The sequence below is a fragment of the Aethalodelphis obliquidens genome, unplaced genomic scaffold, assembly GCF_003676395.1.
Source record: "Aethalodelphis obliquidens isolate GAN/ISIS:26980383/991018 unplaced genomic scaffold, ASM367639v1 scaffold26, whole genome shotgun sequence".
Lineage (NCBI taxonomy): Eukaryota > Metazoa > Chordata > Mammalia > Artiodactyla > Delphinidae > Aethalodelphis > Aethalodelphis obliquidens.
In genome coordinates this window covers 10678998-10699196 of record NW_020837970.1, presented here as the reverse complement: position 1 = coordinate 10699196, position 20199 = coordinate 10678998, and the positions used below count along the sequence as shown (strand labels likewise).

At 38.8% G+C, this 20199-nt stretch overlaps 1 protein-coding gene across 4 annotated transcripts in view; it reads left to right on the top strand.

Moving 5' to 3' along the window:
• HERC1 (HECT and RLD domain containing E3 ubiquitin protein ligase family member 1) overlaps positions 1 to 20199 on the top strand; it is a 215740-nt gene that overhangs the window by 166893 nt on the left and 28648 nt on the right. For all 4 annotated transcript variants that reach the window (XM_027123253.1, XM_027123252.1, XM_027123251.1 and 1 more), the window contains 9 exons: positions 929 to 1056; positions 1888 to 2088; positions 4040 to 4170; positions 5002 to 5201; positions 5606 to 5711; positions 7302 to 7448; positions 15067 to 15168; positions 16164 to 16337; positions 17781 to 18074. In XM_027123253.1, the coding sequence (XP_026979054.1) occupies positions 929 to 1056; positions 1888 to 2088; positions 4040 to 4170; positions 5002 to 5201; positions 5606 to 5711; positions 7302 to 7448; positions 15067 to 15168; positions 16164 to 16337; positions 17781 to 18074 (1483 nt within the window). The remainder of the gene's footprint in view (positions 1 to 928; positions 1057 to 1887; positions 2089 to 4039; positions 4171 to 5001; positions 5202 to 5605; positions 5712 to 7301; positions 7449 to 15066; positions 15169 to 16163; positions 16338 to 17780; positions 18075 to 20199) is intronic.

Here is a 20199-nt window from a genome sequence, read left to right as displayed (position 1 = left end):
ACATTAGCTCTCTTGGGTAACATTTAAAAATAAGACAATCCTGGGCTTCCCTGGTGGCGCAGTGGTTGAGAGTCCGCCTGCCGATGCAGGGGACACGGGTTCATGCCCCGGTCCAGGAAGATCCCACATGCCGCGGAGCGGCTGGGCCCATGAGCCATGGCCGCTGAGCCTGCGCGTCCGGAGCCTATGCTCCGCAATGGGAGAGGCCACAACAGTGAGAGGCCCGCGTACCGCAAAAAAAAAAAAAAAAAAAAAAAAGACAATCCTAAACATGCTTCATCTTGGTTGTGTTAGTGTACTCAAATTGTCACTAAAATTTTTTACAACTTTTTCTCTTAGAACAGTCTCCAGTGTTTTTTTTTTTAATTTGCAAGATAGTAATTTAGAAAATAAAAATACTGTCAATATCTGTCAGCTTACTCAAAATTAAATCAAGGTCTACTATGCCAGCATTATAAATCTTCAATTCTATAAAACAGTAGGCTAATTTTCCATCATTCTTCAAGGATTATTTAGGAATTAGGGTAATGATATTTTTTCTGTAGCACAGTGTAGCATCTTTTATATTTTTATAGCTAGCTATAAAACATCCCTAGCTATTAGGCAAACAAGAGTCAGTGTGCTCTGAGTAATAACCATATGTATAACCCATATGGAATCAGAATACTTTTGTTGACAAATTATGTACTACATTAAATGATCAGTTGTCTAAGTATTACTCTTTTGTAATTCTACATTTTTCACATTATGACAAACACTAGCAATTATGTGATTGTCAAATACTGCTAGCCAGGCTTTTGAAATGTAAAAGCTTTTGATCTGCGTTTATGTACTATAGTCTATATAAAACGCTTATTTAAAGGTTTAGGATTTAGTTTACTTTGTGATCATGGGGATTAGAATTCCATACATATCTGTTATATTCTAGGGAAGGTGATGCTGAGGAAAGCCTGGGATCACCTAGTGATCCAAGTTTCTCACCTGTTTCCTGGAGTATCAGTGGCAAATATCTAGCTGGGGCTTTGGAAAAGATGGTGAATATCTGGCAAGTTAATGGTAAGAGTCACATAAATATTAGTAAACTACTGAAGCTACTTTTTTAAAAAAAAGCCTTTCTCTTAGCCTTCTAAGTCCAAATATTGGCTTCCCTTCACCTTGAATCTCACAATCTGTTCATCAACTGTGAAAATCTATGCATAGTATGGTTTAAATTAAAGAGAAAGTGTTCATTTCCTGACTTTTCCTTCTAGGAGTTTCAATTAACCTGGTAGTTGTAAACTAAAAATTCTTTCTATGTACCACTCAGCATTCAGGGTAGGATTTGAGGAGAAGTAGCAATCACTGCATTTTTAGCTATGTATTCTTTTGAATCACCTGAAATATTTCTATTAATTTTATCTGTTTCACAGGGACAAACTCTTGTTAATTTTTAATAACCTCTCTGGAAAGTAAAAATTATTATTGTAATCTTGGGCTTACCAGCACTTTTGTTTGCTTTTGCATGTTTGGGTAATAGCTGTTCTATTTCGTACATTTGAAGGAACAGCTAGCCTTAACTGTAGGTAAATTTTATATATTAATTTGGTTTTCAGTAATTATTAGGAAAGGACTTAAGTGTTTGACATTTGTATGTTGATTATTTTCCTTTATTCTTTCTCCTATAAAGCGATCATTTTTGTCATATTAATAGTTACAGAAAAGCTATGAATTTGATAATCATATGTAGTATATAAATGAAGGATCTTGCCTTGCAGTCTTACTCATTAGTAGGCTATTATGAAATTGGGGACTGCTTTGAGTGTATTAAATTAGATAGTACGTATTTTTGTTCTTGTTATTGTTTTTAAGAATTAAGTGACAACTAGTTAACATTTTCTCCCTCTTCAGGAGGAAAAGGGTTAGTAGATATTCAGCCTCACTGGGTATCTGCCCTGGCTTGGCCAGAAGAGGGTCCATCCTTAGCCTGGTCAGGAGAATCTCCAGAATTATTGTTGGTGGGACGGATGGATGGATCTCTAGGACTGATTGAAGTTGTTGATGTATCCACCATGCACCGTCGAGAATTGGAGCATTGCTATCGAAAGGATGGTAAGTGACTGGAATTGTGTCTGGTTGAGAAAGTGTTCCCCCCAGTCAAATAGATTTACTTTTTTGGCATATGCTGAGTAAATACTACTTTTGGTTTTGTTTTCTAAATCGTTCAGTTGGTATTTCATTTTAGTTAGTTACTAAGTTGAAAGATATTTCTTTGTCAACCCCTACCACACATCACTGGCAAAATAAGATCTAAATTAGTCATTTATCCTTTGTGCAAGTGTCTGAACACTTCTAGTGGGCTCTAGGTCTCTCTAGAAAGTTAAGAATGTCCAAGAGGAAAAAGATAATAATCATTGATGGAGATGAAATTGTTAACAAATGGGTAAAATTAAGGAAACGGGGGGAAGAGGAGAAGGGGAGGGAAGTTCCTGATTTAAGAAGTCATAGCAGGAAGCCTACTTTTACTTATTTTCTCACTATCTTCCTTTTGGATGGCTAGTCATCTTACTAGATAGTTTTTATTATATGTTTTCGGGGAGTAGGATATCTCGAAGATCCCAGGCACAGCCATGCAGTTTCGAGGCCTGGAGGACAGCACGCTTGCTTCTCAGATGTCTGAGAGGAAAGCTCGCCCTCTCTTCTCTTCTCTCTCAGCATGAAGGGTGCACTGCCCAGTTAGCAATCCCTGTCCTCCCCTGACAGCCCACGGCTCCTTTTTATTCACAGAGTAATGCTAATGTCATTACTCTCAGTTTCTGTCTCCTGCGAATACTGGGGATCCTCCAGAAACATGTCATCTCCATCACTACAAGTCAATATTCATTTGCTTTCTTCAAGGTCCATAGCCCTTGTCTGATAGTATTGTAGGGTCTCTTGCAGAGGCGGGGGGTGGCTGTGGCTCATTGTGGGGACAGAGACACGGGCAGCAGCAGTTGTGGAGAGTACGCACTGGCCTGAGCCCTCCTGGTGGCTGCCATTTTCTTACCCAGTTCTTTTTTAAATAGATAATACCATCATAGGGTTCAAAAAATTTTAAGTTTAAAAAGGTATACAGTAGGGAATTCCCTGGCGGTTCAGTGGTTAGGACTCCACGCTTCCACTGCAGGGGGCACGGGTTTGATCCCTGGTCAGGGAACTAAGATCCCACACGCCGCATGGTGCAGCAAAACAATAAATAAATAAAAAGGCATACAGTAAAAAGTCTTTCTCACATCTGCTCAGCTCCCATGTCCTCATTCTACTCCACAGATACTGTTTTTTACTTCTTTTGTAGCCTTCCAGTGTTACATATACTTAAAGAAACAAGTATGAATATAGCTTGTTAGAATATAACATGTTTGTTAGAATATTGAAACACACTGAATAGGCAATATTAAGCAAAAGAAGGGACAGGAAATTTTTTTTTCTAAGAGTTGGATTATTTCACTTCTCAGTTTCATGGTAGATTCTGGTCCAAAAGGAAAGAACCTTATACAGTGACTTAAAATCAGCAAGGGAATTCAGTTTTTGTCTCTGTTTTTCTTTTTTTTTTTTTTTGTACACGGGCCTCTCACTATTGTGGCCTCTCCCGTTGCGGAGCACAGGCTCCGGACGTGCAGGCTCAGCGGCCATGGCTCACGGGCCTAGCCGCTCCGCGGCACGCGGGATCTTCCTGGACTGGGGCACGAACCCGTGTCCCCTGCATCAGCAGGCGGACTCTCAACCACTGCGCCACCAGGGAAGCCCTGTCTCTGTTTTTCAGTAACCACTTCAAAAGAATGAAAGATTAAAAAATGAGGTACTCCTCGTCATTTACAAATAACACTTTTAAAGTGGGTTACATGGAATCCCAGCTGTAAGCTTACAGTTTGTCTAAATGTGTTAAAGAGATGTTTGTAAACTTACTTGCAGTGGTTGTAGAGGTATATATTTGTTGCAAAGTCTCTGTCTTTTAAGGGAGACAATGACAAATAAGTCTCTCTTATTTTCTTTTTAAAATTTTTATTTTGTTCTATCATGTTAGTGTCTGTAACTTGCATTGCTTGGTTCAGTGAAGACAGACCATTTGCAGTGGGATATTTTGATGGAAAATTGTTATTGGGAACAAAGGAACCGCTTGAGAAAGGAGGCATTGTTCTAATTGATGCACATAAGGTAAAGCATGTTTACCTGATGGTTGCTTTTTCTTGTTTTATACTGTAGTATTGCTTGATACTAGTTTCTCAAAGAACTTTTTTATATCAGTCACTTACGATTTAATATTCTATTGTTATACAAAGTCTTTGGACCATGTATATAAATGGAAAAGTCTGTGTAAGAAAGCCATTGAACTAAGAAAGGGGTAAAACCAAAACAGTGAATTAGGATTACCCTTGGAACACCCCCTGTCAGAGTACCTCCCACTAATGCTAGAAATTCCATCTATGAAGAATGGTTCCTTTGCCTTAAACAGAGGTTGTCAGTTCAGATGCTTATGGGGCCATCTAGGCAAGTAACATAAATGCATGAAGCCAGGAGCTGGAAGGTGGAAGGAGGGCAAAAAAAACAAAGTCAGAAGAACCCAATGATGACAACCATATAAACACAAGACATGTCCCAGATTCTCATAGTATTAGCTGTTTTTGGTGTAAGAGATGCTTTTTTTTAAAAGTCTCTTGTTTTTCATATTTTAATGATCAGTAGTCCATAAAAATAACTTTAAAAATGGTGATGAAAGATAACATATCCCTTCTGAATCAGAATTTCATAATTCATTCATCCAGCTAACATTTATTGAGCTTTGACTGCAGCAAATATATATAGTGCAGACTATATTAAAGGGTGAGTTGGTCTAGTGATTGGAAATAATATGCCAGTATCTAATTTGCATAAAATGTTGATTTCAAAATAATTGAGTGATAGAAGTATAGGTCATAAATTATTAAGTTTAAAGTATTTGTGAAGGAAGCATTACTATGATTTTTTTTCTACCTCTACCATTTTAAGGATACTCTTATTAGTATGAAGTGGGACCCAACAGGTCATATTCTTATGACATGTGCCAAAGAAGAAAATGTGAAACTCTGGGGGCCTGTTGCAGGATGCTGGCGCTGTTTACATTCACTCTGCCATCCATCTATTGTAAATGGCATTGCTTGGTGCAGCCTTCCAGGGAAAGGATCCAAGTTGCATTTACTAATGGCCAGGTATGTTGTAAATTTGTGTGTCTGTGTGTGTCTTAATTTTTATATTAGTATAGACTGTTACTTGCATTAAGTGTGGCTTCTCAATAATCTTAAACAGTTTACTGCCAGTTACTGTTCTTATAATGTGTAATACCATAAGATCACCTTAGGGAAATAAAGAAGTTTTCCAATGTGAAGCTTGGGATATGTAATCCAAAGATATGCCATCTCCTTAACCGTGTGTGATATTGTTAGAATATAGATCCTACTTGTATTTCTTGTGAAAGATGATAGCATAACTACTACAAATAAATTTTTAAAATACACTGTAGTAGTTCTATCATGTCTTAATTGATTGCTCTTTGAGAATATTTTTACTTCTGCATATTGACATGTTTTGGTTTTATGTGATCAAATTTTTTAAGTGGCTGTCAGAGTGGCTTAGTATGTGTTTGGCGTATTCCACAAGATACCACACAGACCAGTGTGACTAGTTCAGAAGGATGGTGGGACCAGGAATCAAATTGCCAGGTAAATATTCCGGTGTTTTTCAAGACTTTATTTGAAACCACAGATAGTATATGTTATCAAGTAATACTCCTACTCGGTATCTCAAATGTCAAGAGCCATTAGGGAAACGTGAATAATTGTCATACTTTGTGTGCTCTCTGAATTAGCCTAATTTTTTATAAGTCAGAGGTACCATAATTGCTTGTTAAGGTGAGATGTTCAATAAATATGGAGCGGTGATCGTTTATGGTATATAATCAACACTACCAATAGGTGAGTCCTAAGCTAAAGTTTTTGGTACAGTGAAGCAGGAACACCACGGGAGCACTCCTATTCAAAGTATCTCCTACTGATACCAGAATTCCACCTATGAAGAACCATTCCCTTACCTTAAACAGAGGTTAAAAATTTACAGTAGACAGGGAATTCCCTGGCAGTCCAGTGGTTAGGACTCAGTGCTTTCACTGCTGTGGCCCTGGCTTCAATCCCTGGTCGAGGAACTAAGATCCCACAAGACGCGTGGCATGGCCAAAAAAAAAATTATGGTAGATGCTCACAGAGCCATTTGGTAAGTAACATAAATTCATTCACAAAGCTGTGGAGAAGGTAAAACACACCCACACACACAAACACACACACACACACAGGAGTGCACATGCTTCATATAAAGGGCATAGTTGCCACAGAGGAGATTGCCACCCTCCAGAAATGAGAGCCTATTGCTACCAGATTGTCAAATTTTTTGTTGTTGGAAACCAAAAATTCAGTGTTTTAAGTAAAATCTCCCAATATTAAACATTGGCATCTGACTTGAAATTCTTTAAAACCCTGGTTGGCCGGTTGAATTGTATCCCTGAGTTGCCAGTTTGCAACCTCTGTTGCTTTCTCTTTTGTTCATTATACAAATACATTATGTCATTTTTGGGTAAATGAGTATATCTGGTATTATGCTGTCTCATAACTAAAAGGAAGAGGGAGCTTAAAGGCAGGGAGAAAGGGGTGAGGAGGGAGGAGTAGATAGCTCACTAATGGGAGGAAAATATCACAGAAGCAGAGGTAGGAGCACTAGAGATAAATCTGATTTGCTCTCTGTGCTAAAGAGTAGCCCTTTAGACAGGCCTACCTATTTCATTCCTAAAACCTGCAGAGCAAACATGAGATTAGATACCATGGGACAGACAGACCCATAAGCCAACAGAAAGAGGAACTTGTTTGTATAGCACCAGCATGTGCAATTCACAAATGTTAGAGGCTAAAAGTGAAAATTACATGAAGTGAAATTTAAAAATTAAAACACTCATTAAAAGGTAGACGTTAGAATTTTCCTATCTCTGAGGGATAATTGGAACTTAAATGTAGTCATTTCTTCCCGTTTGAAGAGTAGAGAACTAGCTTAGAAGTGTATCAAAAAAGATGAAACAGCATCAGCAAAGGAGAACCAGATTGATATCTTATTATTTTCTCCATCAGGCTAGTCCTTATGAGAGAGTTGTCCTTCCCTCCTCCCCAATTTTATACTGAAATATAAAATTTCCAAGAATGAATTGTAAATCTTGAATCTATAAATTGTTTTATTTTTCAATATTTGTTAAAAATAAAAATGAATTGCAGGATGGATATAGGAAATCAGTCGGAGCCAAGTGTGTTTATCAATTGCGAGGACACATCACCCCTGTCCGGACCGTTGCCTTTAGTTCTGATGGGTTGGCCCTGGTGTCTGGTGGTTTAGGTGGCCTCATGAACATTTGGTCTTTAAGGGTAAGAGTATAGATGTTATTTTTATCTTAAGAAATGTTTTTATATTAACTTATATGTGATAAAAGTTAACCCAACTAATCCTAGGAATATTTTGTGTAATAATATCTTGAATATTGAAGAAACCCCTTTCAGAGTTCTCTGCCCTTTAATTTTTTTCTTTTTTTAATATCTTTATTGGAGTATAATTGCTTTACAATGGTGTGTTAGTTTCTGCTGTATAACAAAGTGAATCAGCTATACATATAAATGTATCCCCGTATCTCCTCCCTCTTGCACCTCCCTCCCACCCTCCCTATCCCACCCTTCTAGCTGGTCACAAAGCACCGAGCTGAGCTCCCTGTGCTATGCGACTGATTCCCACTAGCTAGCTGTCTTACATTTGGTGGTGTATATATGCCCATATATACACTACCACTCTCTCACTTTGTCCCAGCTTACCCTTCCCCCACCCCGGAAGTCCATTCTCTAGTAGGTCTGCGTCTTTAGTCCCATCTTGCCCCGAGGTTCTTCATGACCTTTTTTTTTTTGGTTCCATATATATATGTTAGCATATGGTATTTGTTTTTCTCTTTCTGACTTATTTCATTCTCTATGACAGTCTCTAGGCCCATCCAACTCACTACAAATAACTCAATTTCATTTCTTTTTAATAATGAGTAATATTCCATTGTATATATGTGCCACATCTTCTTTATCCATTCATCTGTTGATGGACACTTAGGTTGCTTCCACATCCTGCCTATTGTAAATAGTGCTGCAATGAACATAGTGGTACATGACTCTTTTTGCATTATGGTTTTCTCAGGGTATATGCCAGTAGTGAGATTGCTGGGTCAGATGGTAGTTCTATTTTTAGTTTTTTAAGGAACCTCAATACTGTTCTCCATAGTGGCTCTATCAATTTACATTCCCACCAACAGTGCAAGAGTGTTCCCTTTTCTCCACACTCTCTCCAGCATTTATTGTTTCTAGATTTTTTGATGATGACCATTCTGACTGGTGTGAGGTGGTACCTCATGGTAGTTTTGATTTGCATTTCTCTAATGATTAGTGATGTTGAGCATCCTTTCATGTGTTTGTTGGCAATGTGTTTATCTTCTTTGGAGAAATGTCTATTTAGGTCTTCTGCCCATTTTTGGAGAGGGTTGATTGATTTTTTTGATATTGAGCTGCATGAGCTACTTGTATATTTTGGAGATTAATCCTTTGTCAGTTGCTTCATTTGCAAATATTTTCTCCCATTCTGAGGTTGTCTTTTGGTCTTGTTTATGGTTTCCTTGGCTGTATAAAAGCTTTTAAGTTTCATTAGGTCCCATTTGTTTATTTTTGTTTTTATTTCCATTTCTCTAGGAGGTGGGCCAGAAAGGATCTTGCTGTGATTTATGTCATGGAGTGTTCTGCCTGTGTTTTCCTCTTAAGAGTTTTATAGTGTCTGGCCTTACATTTAGGTCTTTAATCCATTTTGGGTTTATTTTTGTGTATGGTGTTAGGGAGTGTTCTAATTTCATTCTTTTACATGTAGCTGTCCAGTTTTCCCAGCACCACTTATTGAAGAGGCTGTCTTTTCTCTGTTGTATATTCTTGCCTCCTTTATGAAAAATAAGGTGACCATATGTGCCTGGGTTTATCTCTGGGCTATCCTGTTCCATTGATCTATATTTCTGTTTTTGTGCCAGTACCATACTGTCTTGATTACTGTAGCTTTGTAGTATAGTCTGAAGTCAGGGAGCCTAATTCCTCCAGCTCTGTTTTTCTTTCTCAAGATTGCTTTGGCTATTTGGGGTCTTTTGTGTTTCCATACAAATTGTGAAATTTTTTGTTTTAGTTCTGTGAGAAATGCCATTGATGGTTTGATAGGGATTGCAGTGAATCTGTAGATTGCTTTGGGTAGTAGAGTCATTTTCACAATGTTGATTCTTCCAATCCAAGAAGATGGTATGTCTCTCCATCTGTTTGTATCATCTTTAATTTCTTTCATCAGTGTCTTGTAGTTTTCTGCATACAGGTCTTTTTTCTCCTTAGGTAGGTTTATTCCTAGGTATTTTATTCTTTTTGTTGCAGTGGTAAAATGGGAGTGTTTCCTTAATTTCTCTTTCAGATTTTTCATCATCAGTCTATAGGAATGCAAGAGATTTCTGTGCATTACTTTTGTATCCTGCTACTTTACCAAATTCACTGATTAGTTTTAGTAGTTTTCTGGTAGCATCTTTAGGATTCTCTATGTATAGTATCATGCCATCTTCAAACAGTGACAATTTTACTTCTTCTTTTCTGATTTGCATTCCTTTTATTTTTTTTTCTTCTCCGATTGCTGTGGCTAAAACTTCCAAAACTATGTTGAATAATAGTGGTGAGGGTGGGCAACTTTTCTTGTTCCTGATCTTAGTGGAAATAATTTCAGTTTTCACCATTGAGAATGATGTTGGCTGTGCGTTTGTCACATATAGCCTTTATTATGTTGAGGTAAGTTTCCTCTGTGCCTGCTTTCTGGAGAGCTTTTATCATAAATGGGTGTTAAATTTTGTCAAAAGCTTTTTCTGCATCTATTGAGATGATCATATGGTTTTCATCCTTCAGTTTGTTAGTATGGTTTATCACATTGATTGATTTGTGTATATTGAAGAATCCTTGCATTCCTGGGATGAACCCTACTTGATCATGGTGTATGAGCCTTTTAATGTGCTGTTGGATTCTGTTTGCTAGTAGTTTGTTGAGGATTTTTGCATGTTTGTTCATCAGTGATATTGGCCTGTAGTTTTCTTTTTTTGTGGTATCTTTGTCTTTTTTTGGTATCAGGGTGATGGTGGCCTTGTAGAATGAGTTTGGGAGTATTCCTCCCTCTGCTGTATTTTGGAAGAGTTTGAGAAGGATAGGTGTTAGCTCTTCTCTAAGTGTTGGGTAGAATTCGCCTGTGAAGCCATCTGGTCCTGGACTTTTGTTTGTTGGAAGATTTTTAATCACAGTTTCAATTTCAGTGCTTGTGATTGGTCTGTTTATATTTTCTGTTGCTGGTTCAGTCTTGGAACGTTGTGCTTTTCCAAGAATTTGTCCATTTCTTCCAGATTGCCCATTTTATTGGCATGTAGTTGCTTGTAATAATCTCTCATGGTCCTTTGTATTTTTGCAGAAGTTGTTACTTCTCCTTTTTCATTTCTAATTCTATTGATTTGAGTCTTCTCCCTTTTTTTCTTGATGAGTCTGGCTAATGTTTTGTCAATTTTGTTTATCTTCTCAAAGAACCAGCTTTTAGTTTTATTGATCTTTGCTATCATTTCCTTCATTTCTTTTTCACTTATTTCTGATCTGATCTTTATGATTTCTTTCCTTCTACTAACTATGGGGTATTTTTGTTCTATCTCTAATTGCTTTAGGTGTAAGGTTAGGTTGTTTATTTGAGATTTTTCTTGTTTCGTGAGGTAGAATTGTATTGCTATAAACTTCCCTCTTAGAACTGCTTTTGCTGCATCCCATAGGTTTTGGGTCATCATGTTTTCATTGTCATTTGTTTCTAGGTATTTTTTGATTTCCTCTTTGATTTCTTGAGTGATCTCTTGGTTATTTAGTAGTGTATTGTTTATCCTCCATGTGTTTGTATTTTTTACAGATTTTTTCCTGTGATTGATATCTAGTCTCATAGCATTGTGGTCGGAAACGATACTTGATACGGTTTCAATTTTCTTAAATTTACCAAGGCTTGATTTGTGACCCACGATATGATCTCTCCTGGAGAGTGTTCCATGAGCAATTGAGAAGAAAGTGTAAACTGCTGTTTTTGGATGGAATATCCTAAAATATCAATTAAGTCCTTCTTGTTTAATGTATCATTTAAAGCTTGTGTTTCCTCATTTATTTTCATTTTGGTTGATCTTTCCATTGGTGAAAGTGGGGTATTAAAGTCCCCTACTATGTATGTGTTACTGTCGATTTTCCCTTTTATGGCTGTTAGCATTTGCCTTATGTATTGAGGTGCTCCTATGTTGGGTGCATAAATATTTACAATTGTTGTATCTTCTTCTTGGATCGATCCCTTGATCATTATGTAGTCTCTTGTCTGTTGGATTGATCCCTTGATCATTATATAGTCTCTTGTTTCTTGTCTCTCGTCTCTTCTTTGTCTCTTGTAATAGTCTTATAAAGTCTATTTTGTCTGATATGAGAATTGCTACTCCAGCTTTCATTTGATTTCCATTTGCATGGAATATCTTTTTCCATCCCCTCCCTTTCAGTCTGTATGTGTCCCTAGGTCTGAAGTGGGTCTCTTGTAGACAGCATATATACGGTCTTGTTTTTGTATCCATTCAGCCAGTCTATGTCTTTTGGTTGGAGCATTTAATCCATTTACATTTAAAGTCATTATTGACATGTACGTTCCTGTTACCATTTTCTTAATTGTTTTGGGTTTGTTATTGTAGGTGTTTTCCTTCTCTTGTGTTTCCTGCCTAGAGAAGTTCCTTTAGCATTTGTTGTAGAGCTGGTTTGGTGGTGCTGAATTCTCTTAGCTTTTGCTTGTCTATAATGGTTTTAATTTCTCCATCAAATCTGAATGAGATCCTTGCTGGGTAGAGTAATCTTGGTTGTAGGTTTTCCCCTTTCCTCACTTTAAATATGTCCTGCCACTCCCTTCTGGCCTGCAGAGTTTCTGCTGAAAGATCAGCTGTTAACCTTATGGGGATTCCCTTGTATGTTCGTTGTTGCTTTTCCCTTGCTGCTTTTAATATTTTTTCTTTGAATTTAATATTTGTTGGTTTGATTAATATGTGTCTTGGCATGTTTCTCCTTGGATTTTTCCTGTATGGGACTCTCTGCACTTCCTGGTCTTGATTATTTCCTTTCCCATATTAGGGAAGTTTTCAACTATAATCTCTTCAAATATTTTTTCAGTTCCTTTTTTTTTCTCTTCTTCTGGGACCCCTAGAATTCGAATGTTGGTGCGTTTAATGTTGTCCCAGAGGTCTCTGAGGCTGTCCTCAATTCTTTTCTTTCTTTTTTCTGTATTCTGCTCTGCCATAGTTATTTCCACTCTTATCTTCCAGGTCACTTATCCGTTCTTCTGCCTCAGTTATTCTGCTGTTGATTACTTCTAGAGAATTTTTAATTTCATTTTTTGTGTTGCTCATCATTGTTTGTTTGCTCTTTAGTTCTTCTGGTTTCTTGTTAAACATTTCTTGTATTTTCTCCATTCTGTTTCCAAGATTTTGCATCATCTTTACTATCATTACTCTGAATTCTTTTTCAGGTAGACTGCCTATTTTCTCTACATTTGTTTGGTCTGATGGGGTTTTACCTTGCTCCTTCATCTGCTGTCTATTTGCTGTCTTCTCATTTTGCTTAACTTACTGTGTTTGGGGTCTCCTTTTTGCAGGCTGCAGGTTTGTATTTCCCGTTGTTTTTTGGTGTCTGCCCCCAGTGGCTAACGTTGGTTCAGTGGGTTGTGTAGGCTTCCTGGTGGAGGGGACTGGTGCCTGGTGGGTGGGGCTGGATCTTGTCTTTCTGGTTGGCAGGACCATGTCCAGTGGTGTGTTTTCAGGTGTCTGTGAAGTTAGTATGATTTTAGGCAGCCTCTCTGCTAATGGGTGGGCTTGTGTTCCTGTCTTGCTAGTTGTTTGACATGGGGTGTCCAGCACTGGAGCGTGCTGGTCGTTGAGTGGAGCTGGGTCTTAGCGTTGAGATGGAGATCTCTGGGAGAGGTTTCACCATTTGATATTACATGGGGCTGGGAAGTCTCCGGTGGTCCAATTCAGGCTTGACACCAGGCCGGAGCACCAAGACCCTGTCAGCCACATGGCTGAGAAGAAAAGGGAGAAAAAAAGAAAGAAAGAAAGAAAAAATAAATAAATAAAATAAAGTTATTAAAATAGAAAAAAATTATTAAAAAGTAATAAAAAATAGAAAGAAGAGAGGTAGCAAACCAAAAAACAAATCTACCAATGATAACAATTGCTAAAAACTATACTAAAAAAAAAAAAACAAAAACGGACAGTCAGAACCCTAGGACAAATGGCAAAAGCAAAGCTATACAGACAAAATTACCCTAAGAAGCATACACATACTCACTCACAAAAAGAAAAAGGAAAAAAAAATTATATATATATATAAGGAAGAGAGCAACGAAATCAGTAAACAAATCTACCAATGATAATAAGTTCTAAATACTAAACTAAGATAAACATAAAGCCAGAAACAAATTAGATGCAGAAAGCAAATCCCAAGTCTACAGTTGCTCCCAAAGTGCACTGCCTCAATTTTGGGATGATTTCTTGTCTATTCAGGTATTCCACAGATGCAGGGTACATCAGGTTGATTATGGAGATTTAATCCGCTGCTCCTGAGGCTGCTGGGAGAGATTTCCTTTTCTCTTCTTTGTTCGCACAGCTCCCGGGGTTCAGCTTTGGATTTGGCCGCGCCTCTGCATGTAGGTTGCCTGAGGGCGTCTGTTCCCCACCCAGACAGGATGGGGTTAAAGGAGCAGCTGATTAGGGGGCTCTGGCTCACTCAGGCCGGGGGGATGGAGGGGTACGGACGTGGGGCGAGCCTGCGGCGGCAGAGGCCAGCGTGACATTGCAACAGCCTGAGGCACAACGTGTGTTCTCCTGGGGAAGTTGTTCCTGTATCACGGGACCCTGGCAGTGGCAGGCTGCACAGGCTCCTGGGAGGGGAGGTGTGGATAGTGACCTGTGCTTGCACACAGGCTTCTTGGTGGCTGCAGCAGCAGCCTTAGCGTCTCACGCCTGTGCCTGGTGTCCACGCTGATAGCTGCAGCTCATACCCATCTCCTCATCTAGGCAGTGCTCTGAATCCCCTCTCCTTGCGCACCCGAAACAATGGCCTCTTGCCTCTTAGACAGGTCCAGACTTTTCCCTGGACTCTCTCCCGGGTAGCTGTGACGCACTAGCCCCCTTCAGGCTGTGTTCATGCAGCCAACCCCAGTCCTCTCCCTGGGGTCTGACCTCCGAAGCCCGAGCCTCGGCTCCCAGCCCCCAACCTGCTCTGGCAGGTGAGCAGATGAGCCTTTCAGGCTAGTGAGTGCTGGTCGGCCCCGATCCTCTGTGCCGGAATCTCTCCGCTTTGACCTCTGCACCCCTGTTGCTGCGCCCTCCTCTGCAGCTCCGAAGCTTCCCCCTCACCCACCCCATCTCTGCCAGTGAAGGGCCTTCCTGGTGTGTGGAAACTTTTCCTCCTTCACAGCTCCCTCCCAGAGGTGCAGGTCCTGTCCGTATTCTTTTGTCTCTGTTTTTCCTTTTTTCTTTTGCCCTACCCAGGTACGTGGGGAGTTTCTTGCCTTTGGGGAAGTCTGAGGTCTTCTGCCAGTGTTCAGTAGGTGTTCTGTAGGAGTTGTTCCACATGTAGATGTATTTGTGGGGAGGAAGGTGATCTCCACGTCTTACTCCTCTGACATCTTGAAGGCTCCCCTGCCCTTATTTTTTCTTAATGATGTATTTTTAAAATCATTTAGAAAAGGCTCTAGAAAATTGGATAGTAGTATGCAGTTGGGCATTGCCAAATGTACCTAAAGTGTAGGTTTTACAATAAGTTTTTGTGAACATGAAGTATAAATTTAAAATGTAAATAATGGCTAACTAGATAAGTAGTGTATATTGATAAATACATCTCATTTTAGGATGGCTCTGTCTTGCAAACTGTTGTGATTGGCTCTGGAGCTATTCAGACCACAGTATGGATTCCAGATGTTGGGGTAGCTGCTTGCTCAAATAGATCAAAGGTAATTTTACAATCATATCAAGTTGTAAGTTGTTAGCCTGTAAGGTATCTTAAAAATCGTAGTCCAAGCATCCCACTTTACCGAGGCAAAAAATGATATCCAGAGGGATTATTACTTGCCCAAGATAATGCAGGTGTTTAGTGGCAGAAGGAAAACTAGAACCTGGTACGCTCCTGTACCCTATACTTTGGGAAAAATGCTTAATTATTGAATGACTTTCCACTGGAAATTATAAAGAGAATTTATTACTTTCTGCCATGATTTTTGAGACAGCACTAAATTATCTAAAGAATTTTCCCCAAAAAGAAGGACTACCTCAAAGACCTTTAACTCAACTATACAGAATATATCTTGGCTTTCAAATTTAATGTTCTACTAAAAAATACTAGCCCTCTACTGTGAAATAATTCTATGATATGACAGTATCTCTTACAGTATTGCTTTTCATACCCTTAATGAATAGTGTCAATGTGCTGCTTTGGTTTACATTTATGTGGTTAATATGTGGTAATATTAAAATAGAGCTGAAAACCTGCATGAACAGTCCTACTAGAAGTAAAATATAGAATCAGACCATAGGCAGTAGTAGCCTGCATAGAATAAACCATAGAGCCACAGAGCAGTGCTGCTTCTCTTGTAGATGTGTGTCCCTCAGCAGAGTACTACTTCCTCTAGTATCCTTGTGGTCATGTCAGACTCTTAAAATATACTGGATACCTTGTCCTACAAGTCCTATGAGCTAGCAAATAATTTTCTTTAAGAAGAATCAGCTAATCCATGGTAGTTCACACATTTTACAGTTACTCACTTGTTTTTACCTTAGACAAAATTTAAGATGTTTTGAAGTTCATAGGCATTAAAAGTATAGCATAAAATGTCCAAAAAGCAAAAGTGTTTAATGTATTACTAGAAGGAATTTCTCATATATGAATGGTGATGGAATGTCTCTCTTTTATTTAAACAAATATCATGTGGCATGGTTTATTTTTCATCAGGATGTTTTGGTCGTGAATTGTACAGCAGAATGGGCTGCTGCCAATCATGTTTTAGCAACCTGTAGGACAGCACTGAAACAACAGGGTGTTCTGGGATTAAACATGGCTCCCTGCATGAGAGCATTTCTGGAGCGGCTCCCCGTGATGCTTCAGGAGCAGTATGCCTATGAAAAGGTAACTGATTACACTCGTTCTTGCAGATCTACAGATGACTGGTGCTTTGGAATTGGAATTATAGCTTTGAATTTATCCCTTAAGAGTATGAGGTCTGAGTAAAATAAGTGGGGCTGTTTGGGCAGAATCACATGAAGATAATTCATGTCTAAAACAGTTGTTTAGTAATCCTAAGCCTGCTTTTACTTTATTTTAGTGGGAGTAAAATTTTTAAATAACCCTCAAATTTTTATAGTGTTTCTATTATTCATGTCAGATTATTTATTCATTCCAAAACTTCTTTAAATCCCTGTACCTCAGAGTATATCATCTTCCCTTTTCTGACCCATATATCTATTTTTGTGTGGCTTTGCCATCCCACAGTTGGGAGGGGGAATGGATATGGGCGTCAGAGTGAACATCCTGTCCACTTTATCAGGTGAATCCTTGTGGAAAGTTTAGTAGAAGAGGTAAGGTTGAATTAAGTAAGGTCATTAAATACTAGAATGGGAAATTACGGAATTTGCACTTGTTGCCCAGGCCATGATCCTGTATAGCTTGTCTTTCAGCCCTCAGTAGTCACAGTATGCTGCTCCTAGGCAGAGCTCACCTGGGGTTTTTCCTTTTTCCTTTTTTTTTTTTTGCCATGCTACATTAATCTTATCAGCTGTTAACCACACCCAGTTAATTTCACTGAGGTTTGCCCAGGTTTTCTTTACTGAATCGCTCAGTCTCTCACAGAGTTGCTCTAGTACATCTAGGGAGGGCCAGGGAAGAAGGTTGTCTTTGATGGCTACCAGGGTTCTTTTGGTAAAGGAGGAAATGTGAGAGGGAGCAGGTCTCCATGGTTCAGTTATCTGCCTTTTTTTTTTTAATTCAAGAAAAACTGTAATGAAAAATATGCTAAATGCAGTGTGGTGTCCTGGGTTGAATCTTGGAGCAGAAGAGGAGCATTAGGGACTTCCCTGGTGGTCCAGTGGTTAAGAATTCGCCTTCCAGTGCAGGGGACGCGGGTTCGATCCCTGTTTGGGGAACTAAGATCCCACATGCTGAGGGGCAACCAAGCTGGGCCCTCTAGAGCCCACGCGCTACAACTAAGTCCCAACACAGCCAATAAATAAATAAATATTTTTTAAAAAGAAAATAAAAGAAAAGGAGCATTAGTGGGAAACCCTATAAAGTTCTGTGGTTTAGTTATTATTGTAACCAGTGTTACATTCTTAGCTTTGATTATCGCACCATGGTTATATAAGATGTGAACGTTACAGAAGGTTGTGTGAAGGGTTTATAGGAATTTTCTGTACTATCTCTGCAACTCTCTATGTATCTAAAATTATTTCAAAGTAAAAAGCTTAAAAAAAACAGTAAAGTTAAAATATGACTACAGGCTTTCAGAATGCAGGAGGCTAATTTATATTATTTGGCAGAGGCTCTTCAGCATAATATCCTTGCATTTTCTCTTAGCCTCATGTGGTTTGTGGTGACCAGCTTGTTCACAGCCCCTATATGCAATGTCTGGCTTCCCTTGCTGTGGGACTTCATCTGGATCAGCTGCTGTGTAATCCTCCAGTGCCACCACACCACCAGAACTGCCTCCCTGACCCTGCATCGTGGAATCCAAATGAGTGGGCCTGGTTAGAATGTTTCTCAACCACCATAAAAGCTGCTGAAGCCCTGACCAATGGAGCACAGTTTCCAGAATCTTTTACTGTTCCCGATCTAGAGCCTGTTCCAGAGGATGAACTTGTACTCCTAATGGTAAGTGTAGTATGAGCTACTGTTATATGTAACTGAGATTGTATTATGGGTGTTTAGTAAGTAGCAGACCCTCAATAAGTATTTGCTAGCTTGAATAGAGCAAGAAGCACACCCTTATATAAACTTAAAATATTTTGCGTTCAGATACTCACTTTCAATCTGATGGAAGTCTTCTTTGGTGACAGGGATTGATTATGAGAATTGTGGAGCTCTTATAAATGTGCTGGTTTTCAATGACATAGTCACATTTTCTCATTTTCTTGTCCATAGGTACCTTGTTAGTGTGTGTGCATATGTGTGTGTGTGTGTGTGTGTGTGTGTGTATTATTTTTCCCCTGTTAGAGCTTATCTGTATTTCTTCTATTTACAATAACATTGTAAAAGATACCTTCGTTTCGTTTTGTTTTATTTTTTAAACATCTTTATTGGAGTATAATTGCTTTACAATGTTGTGTTAGTTTCTGCTGTATAACAAAGTAAATCAGCTGTATGTATACATATATCCCCATATCAACTCCCTCTTGCATATCCCTCCCACCCTCATTATCCCATCCCCCAAGGTGGTCACAAAGCACCGAGCTGATTTCCCTGTGCAATGCACCTGCTTCCCACTAGCTATCTATTTTACATTTGGTAGTGTATATATCTCAGTGCTACTCTCTTACTTCGTCCCAGCTTACCCTTCCCGCTCCCCATGTCCTGAAGTCCATTCTCTACGTCTGCATCTATTCCTATCCTGCCCCTAGGTTTGTCAGAACTTTTTTTTTTTTTTTAGATTCCATATATATGTGTTAGCATACGGTATTTGTTTTTCTCTTGCTGACTTATTTCACTCTGTATGACAGACTCTAGGTCTATCCACCTCACTACAAATAACTCAGTTTCGTTTCTTTTTATGACTGAGTAATATTCCATTGTATATATGTGCCACATCTTCTTTATCCATTCATCTGTCAGTGGACACTTAGGTTGCTTCCATGTTCTGGCTATTGTAAATAGAGCTGCAATGAACATTGTGGTACATGACTCCTTTTGGATTATGGTTTTCTCAGGGTATATGTGCAGTAGTGGGATTGCTGGGTCATATGGTAGTTCTATTTTCAGTTTTTTAAGGAACTTCCATATTGTTCTCCGTAGTGGCTGTATCAATTTACATTACCATCAACAGTACAAGAGTGTTCCCTTTTCTCCACACCCTCTCCAGCATTTATTGTATGTAGATTTTTGATGATGGCCATTCTGACCAGTGTGAGGTGGTACCTTATTGTAGTTTTGATTTGCATTTCTCTAATGATTAGTGATGTTGAGCATCCTTTCATGTGTTTGTTGGCAATCTGTATATCTTCTTTGGAGAAATGTCTATTTAGGTCTTCTGCCCATTTTTGGAGAGGGTTGATTGATTTTTTTGATATTGAGTTGCATGAGCTGCTTGTGTATTTTGGGGATTAATCCTTTGTCAGTTGCTTCATTTGCAAATATTTTCTCCCATTCTGAGGTTGTCTTTTGGTCTTGTTTATGGTTTCCTTGGCTGTGCAAAAGCTTTTAAGTTTCATTAGGTCCCATTTGTTTATTTTTATTTCCATTTCTCTAGGAGGTGGGCCAGAAAGGATCTTGCTGTGATTTATGTCATGGAGTGTTCTGCCTGTGTTTTCCTCTTAAGAGTTTTATAGTGTCTGGCCTTACATTTAGGTCTTTAATCCATTTTGGGTTTATTTTTGTGTATGGTGTTAGGGAGTGTTCTAATTTCATTCTTTTACCTGTAGCTATCCAGTTTTCCCAGCACCAGTTATTGAAGAGGCTGTCTTTTCTCTGTTGTATATTCATGCCTCCTTTATCAAAGACAAGGTGACCATATGTGCCTGGGTTTGTCTCTCGGCTTTCTATCCTGTTCCATTGATCTATATTTCTGTTTTTGTGCCAGTACCATACTGTCTTGATTACTGTAGCTTTGTAGTATAGTCTGAAGTCAGGGAGCCTGATTCCTTTAGCTCCCTTTTTCTTTCTCAAGATTGCTATGGCTATTTGGGGTCTTTTGTGTTTCCATACAAATTGTGAAATTTTTTGTTTTAGTTCTGTGAAAAATGCCATTGGTAGTTTGATAGGGATTGCAGTGAATCTGTAGATT